Source organism: Haemaphysalis longicornis, unplaced genomic scaffold (assembly GCF_048455015.1).
Source record: "Haemaphysalis longicornis isolate Haplotype H1 unplaced genomic scaffold, Haemaphysalis longicornis Haplotype H1 scaffold_12, whole genome shotgun sequence".
Classification (NCBI taxonomy): Eukaryota; Metazoa; Arthropoda; class Arachnida; order Ixodida; family Ixodidae; genus Haemaphysalis; species Haemaphysalis longicornis.
Genome location: NW_027526225.1, coordinates 86,286,343 through 86,305,684, shown reverse-complemented (window position 1 = coordinate 86,305,684; position 19,342 = coordinate 86,286,343). Strand labels below are relative to the sequence as shown.

The 19,342-nt window shown below is 50.0% G+C and overlaps 1 protein-coding gene across 1 annotated transcript in view; it reads right to left on the bottom strand.

The window, feature by feature from the left end:
- Window positions 1-7,390: 7,390 nt before the first annotated feature.
- The window catches only part of LOC144162919 (chymotrypsinogen A-like), a 56,787-nt gene continuing 44,835 nt past the window's right edge, over window positions 7,391-19,342 (bottom strand). Inside the window, exons 9-11 of the mRNA XM_077693645.1 lie at window positions 15,677-15,836; window positions 11,008-11,159; window positions 7,391-7,674 (exon numbers count right to left, since the gene is read on the bottom strand). Coding sequence (XP_077549771.1) covers window positions 7,489-7,674; window positions 11,008-11,159; window positions 15,677-15,836 — 498 coding nt within the window. The 3' untranslated portion in view covers window positions 7,391-7,488. The remainder of the gene's footprint in view (window positions 7,675-11,007; window positions 11,160-15,676; window positions 15,837-19,342) is intronic.

Sequence of the window (19,342 nt, the reverse complement as noted above, 5' to 3'; positions counted from 1 at the left end):
ATCGAGGAATTTGGGCCGGGAGGTGGAGGGCTGCGACAGCGGCGTCACGAGGCCGCCATCGAGGAGCTTGGGCGAGCAGGCGCAGCGCATGCGCTCTCATGGATCTGTTTACAGATACGACAGCAAGCCGTCGGCCTTCAAAAGGGATTAAAGAATTGCCTTACCAGACTTGTCTTACTCGCACACTTAATTTCTTGAAGGCGCGCTCCGTGTGGGAGCAGTTTTTATCGTATTGACGTAGTATGAATAGCTAACTTCAATATATACTGACCATACTGTAGCATTGCTACTGGACAATGCTTTACCATTCAACTTCACGGTGATTTCCGTTTGTGCTCTGGGATGGTCAACGCACTGCCCCAGAAGCATCTCGTACAAATTAAGGGTCTGGCTGCTTTCAGTCTAGTTTTGTGCCGTGTAAACCTATAGAATGTCTCCGCCATTTGTGCATGGCAGCGTAATAATGGTAACCATCACCATAGGCGTGCGCAGGGTTCTCGATTAGGGCCTAACGGTCAGAAGGCAGTGCAAAGACGAGGAGTGGTTACATATTTCAATGACATAGAATTGCAACACAACTGCTTTGCAACTCGGTGCTACGCACGTTATTAACGAGGAAAAGTCGAAAGAGGCCAAGCTCCGCAATAAATAAAAAAAATGAATGTTAAGTGATAACTTGTTTCCCACAACGGCCTGCTTTTGCTCCCCCCCCTCTTCCCAGGGCTGAAAGTAAACAGCTTTTGGAAGGTAAAAGTGGTTCCGAAATAGTTTCATGATGTATCGCGGCAGGCGCCCTGCTCCCCCACCCTCCTTACCCCCTGTGCGCCCCCATGGCCATCACGGTATCCTTGCGAGGCATTTACGAGGCAAGTAGTTCTACCCCGCCATACCCAGGAAGAATGTTGAAGGCATTCCTCGCCCGCCTGGTCAAGCATGTAGTACAGATCGGTAAGGTACTTGGGCGTGGAATCCTGAGAATGGACAATAGGCGAATGACCAGGGTAAACGGACGGCTAACCGATAAAATGGCGACACACAGTGGGGGTTCGAAGTTGGGGTAGAAAGAACTCGGTGGAGAAACGGAATGGTAAAATTTAATATAAAGATACTGAATGAACTTTTAATAGAGCAGCCAAAAATGAATTCGGGCTGCGCTGTAAAGAGCCGTTGTATGGAGAAGTCTCCGTCGGGATGATGGGGATGATGATGATGCTGACAGCGCATAGTGTACGTGTCGAGGGCTAGGTTGACCTTTATTGGAACGTCGCAGAGAGAGAGAGAAACAACTTTCGCTGAGCCCATTTCAGGTGACGCTCGCAGGCGTCAGACGGGGTGGAACCCTAGTCACGAGTCCCATATGAGTCCAGCTATTTGCCGAAAATACGGGGGATGCTTGCATCTCTGTAAGGATGTGGAAGCAGAAGATTAATTGGACCTTTGCTTGGTGTGCTGCTGAACCTTGTGGCGAACTTTGCGACCGTAGCCGTCCATGCACCTCCCCCTGGACTCATTCCTCTCCCTCGCCATCGCCAGGAGACCTCCTGTTAATCTGTTGTTGAACTTTGCGGCCGCGACCGTCACAGCGCCACCAGCCCGCCCTCCAAAGCTCGTTCAGCTCTCGAATCGTCGGCACGAGCGTTTTGTTCGCACCCGTCGTTACATTTCATCTCTGGAGGTGTTCGTATTGCACGAGTTTTTGTGGTTTGAGTGAAAGGAAAAGGAAAGGAAAAGCACTGAAGATATTATCATTGATACTGTAGCGAAACCATCGTCATCGCCATCATCAGGGCCACAATCATCATCAGCGGTGCCTGGGCAGCGTCAGCAGTTCCACGCGCCGCACACGAGAACGAACACGACTGTCCAGCCGGGCGGTAGCTCGTCTTCGCCGCACCCACTTCTGGCCGGTTCTACGCCCTCCAAAGAAATGTAGGAAACCGCATCAGCCACACCAACCGAGTCTGCTCCCTGCAATATTATTGAGCTCTGCAGGGAGCTCACCTGCATACAACCTATTGCGGGGGAAGGGAAGTAGAAGTGGTGTGAAGGGAGAGAAGGAGGAGTGCTAAAGATATATAGAAAGAGCGAAGAAAGAAAAAATTATACCATCTTCCCACGTGGGAACCCTGAGGGGGTGCAAAGCCGAGGAGTAGTAGCGTGTTAATTGATTGTTAGTGTAAAGACACGTGTAGTAGCGTATTAAATGTCTTCTTTATTTATCGAGTAGTGGGGAACGTTTTGCGGCTTCTCGTTCTCGAAGCGAAGAATCTACTCCTCGACGCTGCCGTTTACGTTCGGCGTCGCGAGTTCTCCTCTGTGCAGCCTTGTCTTCGGAGGTGCTCGCGGTTCTGACAGTGTGCTGGCTGGCGCTAGTTGAAGGTGTGCCAGCCAGTTCGCTGACGGAATCGTTGGCGTCCATTTCCAGTCATCGGACGGCGCAGTACCGAAGAAGCAACTGAGTGGAGCGCGGACCGGGTTTATTTGCAGAGCAGAGGGAGTGGAGAGGAGGAGCAGCCGCATGCGCTTGATTGGATAGCCGGTGTCGAGAGGGGAGAGGAGGAGCAGCGCGCGTAGCACACAGATGGTGTGGAGGGGAGGAGCAGCGCGCGCTAGCGCACAGGTGGTGTTGAGACGAGGAGGGGAGAGATAGGTGTTATCACAGGTGGTGTAGAGAGGAGGAGAAGTGCGGTCGCCAGACGCCGACGGACGACGGAGGGTCGACTAAGAGATGCTTTGAATCTAAAACTTGCACAAAGTCGAGCAAGGCTTAAACCACAGCGCAGCTGGAGGAGTTCTTTCTATGCAAGCACTGAAGTACACACCACCACGCCATTGCATTAGGTTTGAAATTGTTTATTTACATGTTCGTCGATTTGCACTGTGGTAGTAATTGTCATATCCATCTATATCGTCGTCTTCCTCATGCATCACTGATATGCCCACATCTCAACGTGGAACGCTTCAGCCCTGCGCTAGAACCGGCTACAACCAGCTTCGCGAACTGGGCGTCTGAAGCTCAAGCTGTCTTGTGCTGCCCCCTTGAGGCGCGGACGCACGTGAACTGTTTTCTTGGTATTTTTTGTAAGTTCACGAGCAAGCATGGACGACGTCGGGCGCTCCTTGTGAGGGGCGTGCTCACGTGCGCGGTAAGAGGCCGGATGACCCGGGGTTTTGTGATGATGCCGCCCATCGCCCACATTACGGCCAGAAACAACGGCTCCGCTGGTAAACATTGGCGTAGCTTGCACGAGGGGTGCAAGGCTGGGGAGAAAGCAGAGCTGGCGGCCCCTCTCCCTTCGTCGTAGACCCGGCTGTTGCACCTAACATGGATTTCCGAACTGTGTGCTGAAAGTTATCCATGACTGACAGGCCCAAATCGTTTTGTCCGCAGCCTTTCACTTCTCTCCCGAAGTTTACCGCGAAAGCACGCGCTATAACCCGCGGCCGAGTGGAGACAGCTCTCGTCAAACTTTGTCATGATTGCACCCTGTCTTAAGCTGTCGCAATGCTCAAGTTGAAATATATCGACGTGCTGCAGGGTTTTCCTTGTTTTGTTTTTTTCGTTCGTTCACAGCTTCCCGCAATACTATTATAAATATTTTCCCGGTTTCGTTAAATCGCTCTTTCTACATGCGCCAGTTTCTCCCAGTTTTCCGTGCCCCCTCCCCTCCCCTCCCCCCGAGTTGCGATGGTATTGAGGGGCTGTGTCGCCAATTTACAGACAGCTAGACGGAATAGCTTGTCGAGGCAGAGGCAAAATTCTCGCCAAGTGGAAAGCTGTTCGAATGGAATAAAGTCAAGGTCTTTCACATTTTAAATTGATGCAGATAGTTCTCCCCTTTACGCACGCAGCTATCCGGTATTCTATGCAGTTATAATGGACGCAAGCCGTACCGACGGCAGATAGTAGTGCCTCCCCAAACATGCCTTTTTAATGTTCACAGCTAGACAACAAGAGGTGCAGCTGTTTCTAGGATAGAAAGCGTTCCACCGCTAACTCAGACACTCGATGTCGAGCCACGGCAAGCCGAGCTAGTAGCGATTCCAGTGTTGCCTGTGGTTGAGCCGTATGCGAGACCGGGTCGGCAGTTCCTAGATTGGCCTTGACAGCCGGAAACGAGAGCGAAACCACCCTTCGGTGTTCGATTACTGACAGTGTCGCAAATAAGCGTGGCAAGAGCTCCTATGTGGGCCTGCCGAGTGGCAGCGCCGCGCGCACGTTGTGCGCCGCGTCTCAGCGGACCTCGGAGCCGCCGAGAAAGAAAGCGCATGCCTTGCTCGAGCGGTTGAAATTAGAGCAGTTTTCTCCGCGCGCTCGAGATACGTCTCGGAAGAAGGCCGATGTCTTCTCGACCGGTCGCAGTATCTTTCAGAAAACGGGCGCACCTAAGGTGCGATTCAAAAAGGGGAAAGCTCAGGGCAATGACGAGAGCTTGAATCGCGGCTTTCAGCGCGAGAAGTGGCCTGACTTTCTCAATTCCATTGCTTTTCCTGAAGCAAGTTTCGCCCTTAACGATTAAATTTATTTTTGTGTGGGACATTTCCAATCACACGAAATGTCACCTTTCAAGTTTGTGTACTAGGCTAAAGTACTGCGGAGCTAAAATATAATTAGCGTAGTTATTAGCGTATTTATCGCAACTAAAAGCCTGCTAGAGCTTCAGTGTGGATTTGTCTTCACACTTGCCGGCGATGCGGTTGTGTACGTCTTCCTGTGTTGTTCTGTTGGTTGCCTGACCAAGCCAGAGACGTTCTTGGCAAGCCACTATTCGTCCAGGGACCGGCCCGGAGAAGCTCCAGCACGGTGTCGTACAGCCTAGGCCTGCAGTCCACCGCCTGCGAGCACTTCTTTCCGAAAACATCCCTCCGGACAACGATTTAAGACCCTTTATCCATCGGGATCTCGGACCCCCGGCGGAGAAGCTGTTACAACTCAACCCGCCGCTGGGCTTTGCTTCAACACTCCTCGGCTGTGCGGCGAAGCCTCCACTACGTGCGCCTTTCAAGCAGGCCCTCCCTGTCGGTGACTCATGCTTGCAACCGACAATTCAAACAAGCTGTGACAGGCCTGGATTAGGCGCCTCGTTATTAGAGCGATCAAACTTCGATGGCGGCCGACACAACACGCGGAGACTTGCCGCAAGTACGAAGAAGCCCCGCGTCCGTTGCGGAGACCTCCTCTCTCCTCTTTCTCGGACTCAGCGTGCGCCGCTACTACCGACTGCTTGTTTTGACCGTTGGCGCTTTGGTTATAAATAAGACCCCCAAGCTCTATAGTTCATTCCTGTTTGAGCAGTAAATCAATGCTGCCACTCTGCTCGAGTCCTGTACTGTAACCTCGCCCGTCGGGGCATTGTTCTTCGGCTTCGGCTCATCTCTCGCTATGAAGTAAACAGTTACGTTAGCCTACGGCTTCTGGACTTCTTCACGGCGGCAACATTGGCTGGCCGCTCACATCAAACCACGCTACCATACGTATGTCGGAGGCGACGGAGCTCGGCTCGGGTCGGCCTTCCCGTACGCAACAGGGCCCAGTCCCAAACAGTGGTGACAGCGTCGGGATGGCTGATTCCCAACTTCGGGTGACGAGCTGGACGCGAGTCACAACCTTGGAGCAGCGCTGGGAAGGCCATTCCAAACATCACGGAAGCAACACTGTGCGTTGTATGATCCATATACACCATATACACCGGTATATGTGCAGGCCACATGCACCGGTTATGGCCTGCACATGTCCACTGCCCTGCACGACCGCTGACGAGCCATCACTATCTCATTCTGAGGCCAGAGAGAGAGAGAGAGATTTATTGAGCTTTATGTGGCTGAGGGGGCGGTTGTGGCCGCTGGCTTGTGCCTGGCAGCGACCTCGGCAGCTCTGATGACCAAGGAGGTTTGTACCTCTAGGTCAGAGCTCCCCAGCGCCACCTCCCATTGCTCATCACACGAAATTAGGGGAAGGGGTCTTTAGAACATCTCCACGAGTGGGAAAGGGTGGCGAGGGCACCACATGCAGGGCATTCTAGGAAAGGGTATGAAGGGTGGATTCAGTGGAGCACGTGTAACGGGAGTTTGGAATGCGTTAGTCTTACAGGAGCCATGAAGACAAAATACAATTTGGGTTTATTAGAAAGACTGCTTAGTCCCGATAACAATGATACCAATATCATCGCAATCTTCGAACAAATAACGGAAAAATTGAAGAAGAAAACGTGTGAAGCAGTCGCGACCCCCTAGCCAATTTCCCGCAACTTTTCTATGACGTCACGGAACCTTGTTTGTGCGATTGGCGGCCGCCTAACTGACCTGTCGCGACGACACATGACTGGACGTCTGTAATGGGGCCTCTAGTTCCATTTGACTGCATCACCTGAATGTTAACGTGTAGTTAACGCACCGAAAAGTATGTTTTATTGTTGGCCCGTATGACGTCATTCTTGCTTATAACACGTCACTGTGGCGCAAAATTTGAAAGTTTTTAAATACTTCTTGCTTTGTTTTCGTTAAAAACATCTTTTGGGGCTGTAATGGAGCTGAGTGAGATACTGAATACTAGTTGTTTCAAATCACACGAAGTTGTATTTTCTCTTCATGGCTCCTTGAAGCAGACGCCACGTGTTCTTCCGAAAAGGGGAGGTCGATGTGAGGTGGGCGGAGCCTACGGTGGACTAGGCGGTAATGAAAGGTAATTTCTGGGTGCGTGACAAGTCTGCCCCTGGTGGGTCTGCCCAGACCGCTTGATTGGCTCCAAGATCACGTGCAGTCGGCTCTAGATACCCCTGTAAGCGCGCGCTCTCGATGGAGGGACGGGGTTGATTCTTTGAATTTTCATTGAGTAGGGGCCCCGGCCACAATCTAAAAAAAATCCCACTAACTTTCTCGGGGACACACATCTAGATTTTCTGCCTTAATGCCACCACAGAGCGTCCCTCACTCCCTCTCCCTCCTTCTCTACCAACGGGCCCATAGTCTTCCATTTCAATAAAAGCACTCCTCCCTTTACTTTCCTTTCCTCGCAACAAACGGTTCAAAAAAAAAAAACACGGAACCACGTCGAGTCCAATCGCCGAGCGAATTCAGGGCGTGTTTTGCGGAAATAAACGCATGGGCAGTAAAATGCCGTATTTTTGGGATACTAAGCACCTCCCGCTTCTAAGCACCCTCCCCTACTTTCGGGAAGAAAATTTTGAAAACAAGTTTGCATGCGAATATAAGCACCCCTTTTTCTAAGCAACTATCGCAAGGTAAGTTTCAGACGTGTGGAAGCGGGCCCCAATGAGGTTTTCCGAATCTAAGCACACTCCTCACTTTGTGCATCGCGATTGTGGAAAACAAGGGGTGCTTAGAATCGAGTAAATACGGGAATATCTTTGGAGAACAGAAAGTGTACTGCTTGATGAAAGTATGTTTATTTACATCAGCCACGCACTATGAGCGCACCCTCAGTTGATGGCGCGGTGCACCGTACGCGGGCATCCAGAAGAGGGCGCTTCAGATGGTGCGCACTGCTTTCGCTATCCAGGGTTGGTTGGCGATGGTGGAACTCCAGATGGTGCCCGTGCCCATAGCACACAGGGCGTGCGTGACGGTAATCTGCGTGAGCATGCTCGTCACGCCCACCAGGGTCCAGTCGGAAGACGAGCCGAGCTGGCAGACGAGGGGTCCTCCGCTGTCACCCTGCACGCGTGCGAAGACGAGGATCAGCGTGTTTAAACTACAGAACAAATGAGACACGGCATTTTTAACGCGAAAGTGGTTTATGCCCGGTTACACCAAGATCTCAGTGACGTCATATCCGTCACGGAAGTGACGTCGCCAGAAAAAGGTGCCATTGACATAGAGTTTCATACTAATATATACTAGAGGGAAATCTGGCGCTGCATTCGCGTGCCGCCGTGGGCGGCGCCATTGCAGCTAGCGACGTTCCTCGCTTCCTTGGCTTGGTTAGCCACATGGCTTCTTTTTCGTCTTGAAGCCAAAAGGGTAGCACTGTTCTTTTGTTCATCATCCATGAAACTTCTAAATAATCCCTGACAATTAAATCTTTCTGGAGCTTTAATTTTATAATAACAGAACAAATTTTATTAATCTTCTGCAGTAATATTGTTGCATTTTTGCAGCCAAAGCCAACTTTTCAGCCTGTTCGTGAGCCATGCCAAGGACAAGTGGTACGTACCTGCCGGGTACATGACAGCACGCTCGCTGAAGCGCGGCTCCCCTAGACAGTGGCGCCAGATTTCCCTCTAGTGTATATTAGTATGAAACTCTATGGCCATTGACACGGCGCCGCCCGGATTCGAGCACACAAACTCGCTCGCCAGAATGGGAGGTACGTGGCACTCTGCCCACTGCGCTATGAACAGAGACGTGAGCAGCTCTACGAACGCGCCTTATGTCATTCCCTATGACTCATTCAGATGGTGCTGCCGTCTAGGAGAGGCGAAGCGAAGTAGCGCATCATGACACTAATGAGCGCCGACAGTTGGCGTCTCGATGCCAGCGCCTTTAAGGTCCCTAAAATTACTAAAGTAGCGCCAACTGCTCCCTCCTTCTCCGCTGCCCTCCTCTTTTTTCTCTCCCCTCACCCGCGGCGCCGCGGTCCCTTTAACTCCGCGGCGGGGCCGCCATGTTTGTTGGCTTCCTCAGAGCAGATGCCCTCGCAACGCTTCGGGCCGCTCGCTGCAGTTTTTCGTGCAGTTTGCTCTTGTTTTCGCGCCGCAATCGCTCTTTGGTAGTATTAATAGTATTTCTAGAGCCCGTTTTACCAACACGCATTAAGTGAGGCTGTTTTGTTGTATATTTTTGTCTAGAAGGGAATATTTGCGAGGTGTATGCCGCAAGCGCATACGGACAGCGCGGTGTTTGTTTACGTGTGCGGCATGCTCAGGATAGTTCGTGAACGCGAAAGGATCGAACGTGGACGTTTCAAATTGATCTGTTATAGTAATTCCGTTCTTGCATTTGCGTGATTAAGTTGTGGTCGTGCAAGCGCTGCACGGAGGGCTTGCGCATGGTTCGCGGTTACCTTGGTTCGCGGTAGTTCGAGCGCTGCACTGGCTTTTTTGCGTTCGCGTTTTTTGCGTTAGTTGTAGATCATTAGGCAGCGCTCAGTATGCGTCCCGCATTAGCTACTCACATTCATGCCACCTTTATTCCGTGCACTTTCCGGTGCTTTGACGCTGTTGCAAAATGTATGTCACCTTCACGTCGTTATAGGCTGCTGTAAGGGTCAAATTTGTTCTCGCGTCATCTCGTTGGCCTCGCCCATGACGGCTGTACTTTTGGCAGTGCGTCCATGGCATAGCAATGTTCGTGCGATTGGCGTTCACAATTACTTCGAGTAAGGCCCTGTCGGGCATATCTGGAAAAGGCTGGCACAAAGAACGCGCAGTTAAAGTACGCGTTCAGCTTTCAATTAGCTGTAGTGCCAAGTTCTATAATAACTACCGTATTCCAAGGCCAGAAGCGCGCTAACAAGCGCAATTGTGAATCCTTTTTATAATGTACAGCTAACATTGATTCATGTGTGGGCTTTGATAAATTACAGCTTGCTACAGCCGAGCTGGCCGTGACTGCGCTGGCGTTATTCGAGCAGCCGAAGGCACAACAACTCGGCATCGGGAAACTACATAAAGTGACGCCGACGCAACACTTGTTTGAAACGAGCAGCTGACTCTTCGGTTGTTATCGGTTGTTATACGCTGGCGGCTTCGATAAGGCCTGCTCCGAGGCAGCTGAGCCTAAAATGGCGAATTTAAATGGACAGTGGCGGCGAAGAGAAGAAAAAACAAACAACGCTGGGACAAGGTACTACGTCACTGGCCGTTGGCCAATGGCGCGCGGCGTTTGCCGGCGAAAAAGAAAATGGCAAAAAACGAAGGAGGAAAGGAGCGCGGGCGAGGGCGAAAGGCGGCGAGATCTAAAGATGGCGCTACCTTAGTAATTTCAGGAACCTTAAGCGCCTTCGTGTACGGGGTACGCGCGTGAATTGAGGCACCCTCCGCTGTGGCGTTGTTCCCATGACCGTTGTGTTTCAAGCTGGTGTTTCTGTGCATGTCATTTTTGCTTGTGTTTACCCGGACCAAACGGGGTTTTTTTGTTTCTTGCGTGTCGGCGTCACTTCATCTGGCGGGGTCAGGCTCGCTAACCCTTCGCACGTGAAGGAGGTTCCTTTAATATTCAACTTGTCCTGTGAAGACCCCTTTCACTTTCTTGTTTTACCGATTCCATGAAAAAGGGATCAATCACAATTTTTGTTAATTCCCGCAAAAATTACTTCTCTTAAGAGTTTTCTAACTAAACACGAGGGGGGAAACTCATCGCGGAACATCGCTATAAAACGAAATGATAGGTTCGTTAAATAATGAATTTCGTTAAGCGCAGTTTACCACTGCTTGAATGAACTGTACTAAGCATGAAAAAAAATACAAAAAGAAAAGGTCGTGTGGCCGCGAGTTTTGCTGAGTCCGGGCTTGAAAGGTTTAAGTCAACAAAGATGTAAGAAAATGATCTCGTTACATCATCAACTTTCTAAAAAGTCAACGTTCGTCTTACAAAGTTTTAGTGCGGGATGGCAATCTACAAATGCTGCTAATACGACTTAACACACGGGTTAGAAGTGCTTCTGGCTTTCAAGAGTAGAAGTTTGACAGCGTGATCAAGGAAAGAATCCGCAATCGATCGTTGTATGCTAGCCAGCCTTTCTATGCACAGTTGAAGGTTTTTAGAGGGAAAGCTACAGGCACAAAACCAAGCAACCACTCGTAGCGTCAATATGACCTTCAAGCTCATCAAGGTCAAGCCAGCACCTCGTGGCGACTGCGCCGATCAGCGTTGCGTTTTGTCTCGCGGTGCGATTGCGCACACGTTCACTACTAGTTCTCGGCACAGAAACCTAGCTATCAGTCGAAGACAGCGGTTTAACCGCGTTCAAACACACCAATATTTTTCTAAAAGGAATATGTGCTGTTTATACGCGTGCCCACCCACATAAAAGCGGTTGGTACGTACGTGGCAGGGTCCGGAAGAGTCCTCGTCATCCGTAGCGCATACCAGGTGGCTTGGGCGCAGGTTTGGCCGGATGCTGAGGATGTTTCGGCAGCTTTGATTGAAGTCACGCACAGTCAGCTGAGACTGCTTCAGCAGGAAGGAGCTGCCAGTGCCTGCGTGTACGTGCAAATGAGCATCATACAACGTGTCTTCGTTTTATTTTTACTGCAAAGCAGTATATGTCTAACCCCCCCCCCCAATTTTCATTCCTGAGTCATCGATTTACTCGGCGCCGCTCCAAGGCTTCTCCTCACCACTTTTGACATCTCTTTCACAACTATTTTCCCCCTCACCTCCACCGATGCCTTTTTGGCAAGTTGCGCAGTAGGTAGCTAACGGCGGAATGCGGTTATGAGATGATTGCGAAAATAAAATGGCAGCATCTAAACTCCGTGGCTGATGGCGAGGGTGCGGAGTACGGGGACTCGAAATGACATCCAAGTTGCGCCCCGAGTGACATCCGATTTGCGTCCCGACCGTCATTCCATTTTAGCCGTGAGTTGCACCTTGAATATTCTCTAAATGAGCCTGGAACTCACGGCTACGATCCAATTTCGCTTGATTTTCGCTTGATGGTGGTGTGCGCACGGATGGACGCGGACGGAGGTCCTAAGGCACTCCGCGCCGTTAAAGGCGAGGGGGTAAGCCGTTTGACTCTCGGGTGCTGACCAGATACAGGCTCGAATCCTGCCGGTGCTTGTGTGATATTTTGCTATTGTAAATGCTGTGCGCATGGACGCGGACGGACATTTCCGGTCCTAAGGTAATCCGCACCTAAAACGAAATCTCGGATGGGCGTAAAAATGCATTGACGATTACTGCACTCCCTAATATGAAATTTGTGCGCAGCGCGAGTTGCAGTCTTCTCGGTCACGGCGCATTTCTGCTGCGTCTCAGGAAGTATTCGCGTGATCAGCGAGCGTACGGCGGCGGTGCACTACTCTGCTGCTGCCTCGCAATGCGCCGCCGCCGCCGGCTAGCATATTGCAAATCGTGTTTGAACCTCCTGCACAAATGTCACGTGGTTCAGATTAGCCCCGCCCAAGGGAGCAGCGAGCATTTTTTTGCATATGGTGTTTGAAACCCGCGCAAACGTCATGTGGTTTGGATTAGTGGCGAATGGAACAGCGTTTGGGGAAAGTGTCAGGGGGAGGGCACACCTTGGTGGCGACACATGAAGCATGTGTGAGGGAAAGGCCGTGAGATGACACCGTAGCCGCACGTGTCGTACTCCACTTCACCCTTCGCTAGACGCTCCTCTCCGTTTTCTTTCTTTCGTCGCTGGTGCGTTCGTTCACTCGGTTATGCGGACATAAACAGACGCCGCTCCGGCGAAGCCTAGGTAGCCGCTGCGAAAAGGCTGCCCCCTAAAACGACAGAAGCCCGCTGTAGCCGTTTCCACTTAAATTCACTTCGCCAAGTAGCTGCGAATTCCTCCCGGTAGGAGAGAAACTTCCCCAGTTGGGACGCCGGCTTGAGCCCATATTTCTTTCTAAGCTTGAAGGCCTTTCGAGCGACATCTTCGCCGGTGTCTTTCACGCCTAAGTATGTGCCATCACCGGTTGCCGGCTTATGCATGCACGGTTTGCGGGTGGAAAAAGGAGGGCGTGGACGCACAGTTAGGCTTTATGCCGCTACTGATGAAATCCCGGTTGTGCTGGTATTTAAATGCCGGGATTACATGGCTCAATTCGATTAATTGGCTGTCCTCCTCAATCGAGTGGTTCGGGTGTGGGTTGATGTGTTAAACAGACATCTTACACACACAGTAATATCATACGATGGGGAAGGAAAACGAACAGGCACATGCTTGTACGCGAGAATAGACCTCAAGGGCTTCCAGGTTTTAAATCGTTATGGGACGGATGCATGCCGTTTGTTTGGAGGAAGAAGAGCAACAATCGGAGCGTTGGCCCGAATGCAAGCGCGAATGGATGCAAAAGCAACGCAAAGCTGCTGGCACCTCCGTTACCGCCTCAAGTTCAGCTCGTGGAGTGGCGGCGAATCCCTCCCGGATGAACAGCAAATTGCCTCCTTGGAACCCCGGCGTGAGCCAATATGACTTCTTCAGAGGAGCTTTCAGAGGATATTTTCGACGGCGTCTGTCAGTCGCGGCGCATAGCCGCTGCGTCTCACGAAGTGGTCGCATGATGCGCGAACGCACGGCGGTGCGCACTGCTCTGCCGTTATCTCACCGAGCGTCACCGCCGCAGAGCATAATGTTGTAAATCATGTTTGATCCTCCCACGCAAATGCCAGCGCTGATAAGCCTCTGCGCCGGCGGCGGGAACTGTGTTTCAGGAAGTGAACACACGTCATCTTCAAGCGCACGACGGCACGGGCTGCTATGGCGTCATATACCGCCCAGCATGTATCCCTGCCTCCCCCTCACACTTACGCCATACGTCGCCGGCACGGAGCGTCTCGCACCACACGACGTGCCGCCCTACCCCTGGCACTTTCACCACACTTCTGCCCCTTCCCTTTCCGTCTTCGGTTTCCCCTTCATTCGTTCGGTAACAAGGACAACGCCGCCGTCAAACTACAGTGGCGAATGCCCAAGTGCTGCGCACTGAAAAAAGTCGTTTAAAGCGACGGCCTCTGGATAAGAAAACCGCATATTTTGCGCTAATGCTACTCCCACTGCCTTACAACTGGTAGAGACGCCACCTGTTCCGCTCTTGACATGGTTGCGTTTTTCTTGCCTCTAAACACGCTTTCACACATCAGCCTTATGGCTTGCTAGTGATGTCGTTGCAAGCCCGCTTCGGTCTTACCCGGGAAGTATTGCCCCGAGAAATTTGTGGCCATAGGCCAATAAAAAGCAAATGTCTATAGACCTTTCATTTTAACACGATTGTGTTTTATTCCCGGATACACGAAGATTTCGCTGACGTATATGTCAAGGAGGTGACGCCACACCAACGAAGCAAGTGGCCTGTAAAGGGTGCACCCCTGCACACAGGGTCTTCTTGCGGGGAAGCAACCTTTAGTACTAAAGAGTACGTTATAATGAATGAATGAATTTATTGTCAAGTAAAAAGAAAGGAAAGACCACCAGCAGGCGTAAATTGTCACACCTAGAGGTGGACACCGGAACGCCTGCTGGTGTGGGAGTTGGGGCAGAGGATGACAGATTCATAGAGAGGAGAGACAGATGATAGAGGTGACATATTTACAGAACACAGGGGAGAGAGGGGCATATTTACAAGTTAACACACACTCACGCACCCACACAAAGTCTGGCCCAGAAAAAAAAAGGAACCCGTAAAAGTCCACACAGTCACTGGGCCGGGGAGTCAAGAGCCAGGGTTGTTCGTTTTCGGATTTTATATTTTAGGCCATGTCTAGAGTACCGTCCGATGGTATTATAAGCAGTGCACTATATCGACATCCACCGACATTTTAAGTGCGATGCACTTCTTAAGCGACCCTGAACCTGCGTCCACCGGCGATGTCCGCATAGCATACCCACGTGGGGGATTGGCCAGGAATCTCCTCGTCTTCCTTGGCAACGGGGGGAGATGGGCGCGCGCTGCCTGGCCGCTGACATGGCACATACCCATGTGGGGGATTGGCCAGGAATCGGGCGTGAGAAGGGCTAATGCACCCGCTTAAAGGAGTACTGACACAAAATTTCAAAGCTGAGATCCGCTCTAGCAATCAAGTACAACGACAACACAAATAGGTGTCTGTGAATAAATGCATCTTTCTTTCTTTGTAGTTGTGTGTGTGTGTGTGATCTCTCTTTCGCGATCATTACCGAACCGCGCAAATTCAACTCGTGCATTCGCACTTTCACATTCTTCCCCTCGGGGAAATGCGGGGAATTTTTTGTGACAAAATCGTCGCGTCTGGCACTTCATCGCTCTAGATAACGTAAGGCTAGGCAACCTAACCTAAACATAACATAAGATAACCTGACGCACACAACGAAATATTTTAAAACACAAGAAATAACCGACATAAAATTACACTTCAATTTAAAGATGAAAAAAAACGAGGCAAGAACCGGTCTCGAACCACCGTCCTTGAGAACAAGAAACTAATGCGGATCCTCTGCACTACAACGACAATGACAGTTTTTTTTTTCTTTAATGCATGGAAATTTTATAAAACTTCAAAAGACAAGACACTTCTTCAGCCCGGTGCTAGGCTAGTCTTAAATATTAGAATGTCGTCGGACGGCACTCCAGCCATGCCTGCAGCGGCCAGCTAGAGTGCCGTCAGACGGCACTCTAGACAGTGCGTATATTTTAACACGAAAGTGTTTTCTTTTACGATACCACAATATTTCAGTGACGTCCTATCCGTCACGGGATTGCCGCCAGTACTGTTTTGCCGAAGCGACCCGCTACAGGACGTCGCTTGCCAAGCACACCTACAAGTCAGCCGCCGACCCGCAAATGATGCCCAGCTGCCGATTTCGCTGCACATTTCACTTTCGTATTTACTGATTCCTGTGAGAGATGAATCAACCAGTTTTTTTTTTTAATGCGGTTAACTGTAATGCACTGCACTACACTGAGCATACGAATTAGGTAATCCTGTCGAGTGCGCCAATTGAATTGAACTCAATCAGAAAATGGCTGCTTCTAGATTGAAGAAGTTGGAAAGGACTGTAGCTTACCCCGCGTTATGCCCCAGCCAGTGGAGTAGCAGGTGGTGTTGAGGGGAAGTGTCGCGCTTGGTCCGGGCAGGCACACAGGTCGCACGTGGTCCGTGAAGTTCACCGGTAGCGTCAGCTTGAGCAGCGCCACGTCGTGGGTCTTGTTGTTTTTAGAGTAGCTCTGCAATAGATGGCAGTTGGGCACGGCGCGTTGAATGCTCAAACGTTCGTTCGTTCGTTCGTTCAAAACTGCGTGCGTCGACGGAAAGCGCGTCGACAATTTTGACGGCAAAGCCATCATCTTGGTTAATGCTCTGTAACTCTCAATCAATGTACGTATTTGAAAGAAAGAAAATGATACCGATGTTGCCCGCTAGGACGAATATATCATTACTCCGAGTTGCATTTGCTTCTCATGATTAGTTGGTACGCATTAAAATTGTAAACGTTACAAAACTCCCGTCTGCTGTCAATCCATGACCGTCGTCTGCGGACAGAGCATATACAGTAAAAGCTCGTTAGTTCGAACTCGAAGGGGACCATAAAATTGTTTGAATTTAGCGGAGTTCGAATTAGCAGGCGGCCGCTAGAATGAATGTAAATCGCGCCACACTGCGCGGGCAGAACACAAAGAATCCACCTCTGGACTCGTCATCGCGAATTAGGCGCTACTACACGTTTGTGGCAGGTTAGTTCGTAAATGACGTTTCGTAAATAAGAATGGCATGCGCCGGAGCACTGGGGCCGGTGGCATGGCGGCCTCTATATAGGCGAATAAGCTGTTGCAGGGGCGTAGCGTGCGTACCACGCCGTGGTTTTTGTTTCGTTGTTTTGCCTCTCTAGTTTGGATTGGATTTGCAACACATTGTAATCACTCTGGGCCGACTTTTTCTGCGAGGAGCGATGGAAACCAGGAGGTAATAGTTCAAATACCAACGTGTTAGAATTATCGGGAGTTTTCCCCCATTGAAATGTTATCACGATGCCAAAGACGACGCAGTGGTCTTGAAGAAAAACAAGTTTATTGGAGCGAACTTGTGCTCCCCTAACAACTCAAAGAATACGCAGGCGGCGAAGCAGCAGTCAGCAAAGTGACGTATACGCCAGCGAGCGTCGGCGATCGAATGCCGCGGCGTCTGCTCTGCAGGCTTTTAAGTGCGAATGCACTTCTTACGCTACCCTCAGTCACGCTTCTGCCGCCGTCCGTCTTCAGCCGCAGGTGTTATCGCGCGCGCGCCTCCTCGCCCTTAGCAACGGCGCGGAGCAGAGGGGAGAGCGTGCGTAGCAACGGCGCCATGACGTAGTACGCCACGTGACGTCGCGCGCTCTCGCCTCCTCTCCCCTTCCGCTCGCCGTGACGTCACGCGCTCTCGCCTCCTCTCCCCTTCGCTCGCCTGCCGTTTGCGCGCTCTCGCCTCCCTCTCCCCCTTCGCTCGCCTGCCGTTGCGCGTTCTCGCCTCCCTCTCCCCTTTCACTCGCCTGCCATTGCGCGCTCTCGCCTTCTCTCCCGCTTCGTTCGCCTGCCGTCGCGCTGCGCGAGGGTTTAAAGGCGAGGCTGTCGCGGCCCGAACGTGATCACGCGGGGGTGTTAATGTCACTAACGGGCAAATGCCACCAAATTTCACCAAACTCCCCCTCATAGCATCACCCGTGCATTGGCACTTCCTCATGCTCCCCTTCGGGGAAATGTGGGGGAATTTTTTTATCTTTCGGCGCAAGTGTTTCTGGAACCATCGATTCACATCCAAAACATTGTAGATCACAGAAGATTATTCTGGGCTAGCGACGTTAGGGCGAAACCGTCCTCTTATCTGAATGTGATAGCCCGTGCAGCATAAAAATAAAGAATGGAAGTCGCGCTTTGCTTGGAACGCAGATAACACAGCCGGGCGTGGCCCGGCAGTAAAAACAAACAATAAATAAACAAACCCATACATGGTTCGCGGCTATATACAGGGCTGTGCCGGGATCAGGGCATGAGTTTGAATTAACCGGAATTTCGAATAAACAGAGTTCGAATTAACTAGCTTTTACTGTATAAGAAGGGTAGTTCGTTTTCGGGCACAACCCGATTTTTACATATTTGTACGCCCCGTACACGTTTCGAGAGAATCGGGTTAAATCCGATTTCTCCACCAACGCACCTTTTCAAAGACGCGATCTCCACAATTGTGTGCTAACGGTCCGCCGTTCTTGACCAGTACTTGCTGGAAGCAAGCGCCAGAAACACAGCTTTCGAGCTCGGCGATTATTGGCATCCCTCTACCGCTCGCTGCTGCAAGCTGGGAAATGCGGCGCTGACATTTTTGTGCCTTGCTAATGCAAGCTGTGATGTTGAGAGAACTTCCTCGGGGCTGAGATACGTTCCAAGATCGAACAGGTCTCGAATGTCGACCGACATGTTACGCATGCAGATGGTAGTGTACGTAAACAAAGATGCGAAGAAAAAAAATCGATGACCAGCTTTTCGGGAATAAAATACCTAATTTCTTGGAGGTCATCACTGCTCTTTGTTGTCAACATTACTGATTCATTCCAAACGAACGCGAAATTTCGGGGAGTATTTACTAGAAAACCCAGCTTCAACAAACACCACGTTTAACGCGTTAGAGTTAAGAAGCTCGTGATACCTAAGTCTGATAAAATAAACTGAGTGTATTACTTAGTACATCTCTAATTACGGAGTGGTTTTACAAAAAAAAAACAATTTCTCCACGGTTATCAGCTACAAAATTACCACCTGATTTTTACCCCGCGATTTAAAAAAAGTATGAAACCCGAAAACGAATAACCCTATATACATGGTTACAAAAAGTAGCGGTAACTCTTACTTTATCGAAACTTTTTTGAAACAAGTTATTTTACAATTTACTTAGAATTAATTTTAAAGAAGTTATGTGTGCGTGTTTCTCTATTCGATCAATATAGTAGGTCGCCATATATATATATATATATATATATATATATATATATATATATATATATATATATATATATATATATATATATATATTTATATATATATATATATATATATATATATATTTATATATATATATATATATATATATAAATATATATATATATATATATATATATATATATATAGAATCAGAATAGGAAATGAGAGGCTCGTTGAAAATAAGACAGAAATAAGAATTTGTTGTCAAGAAGACCTCGGAAAGCAAAGGGGAGGATGTAGTAGCTCAAGATAAAGAATTTGGAAAATAAGAACGTGGAGAAAAAATGCCCTTAGGTGGGATCAGAACCCACGACCTCCAGAATACCGCTCTGGTGCGATAACCACTACGCTACCGGCGGGGCTACTTTAGCCTCCACTTTCTGGGGTATTTATGTTCAGGTGTTTTTGTTTCCTGCGCTTGGGGGTGGTAGCCAGCGCCACTCGAACTACTCGGGGTGAAGGGGACCTTCTTTTCAACCCCCGGGCCGTGACTCGAGTGTCTACGACATGTCAAGAGTGGGCGACCAGCGTTGAAACCTCTTAAAAGCCTCCTATGGCACCAAGACTGCCAGAACAAAGGCCCTCGCTATGCATGTAGCGAATCAGAATGGGAAAATGAGGGGCTCGTTGAAAATAAGACAGAAATAAGAGTTGGCAGTCAAGAAGTGCTCTGAGGACGGTCAACCGTCCTCAGAGCACTTGTAAATATAAACCCCACTGTTAAG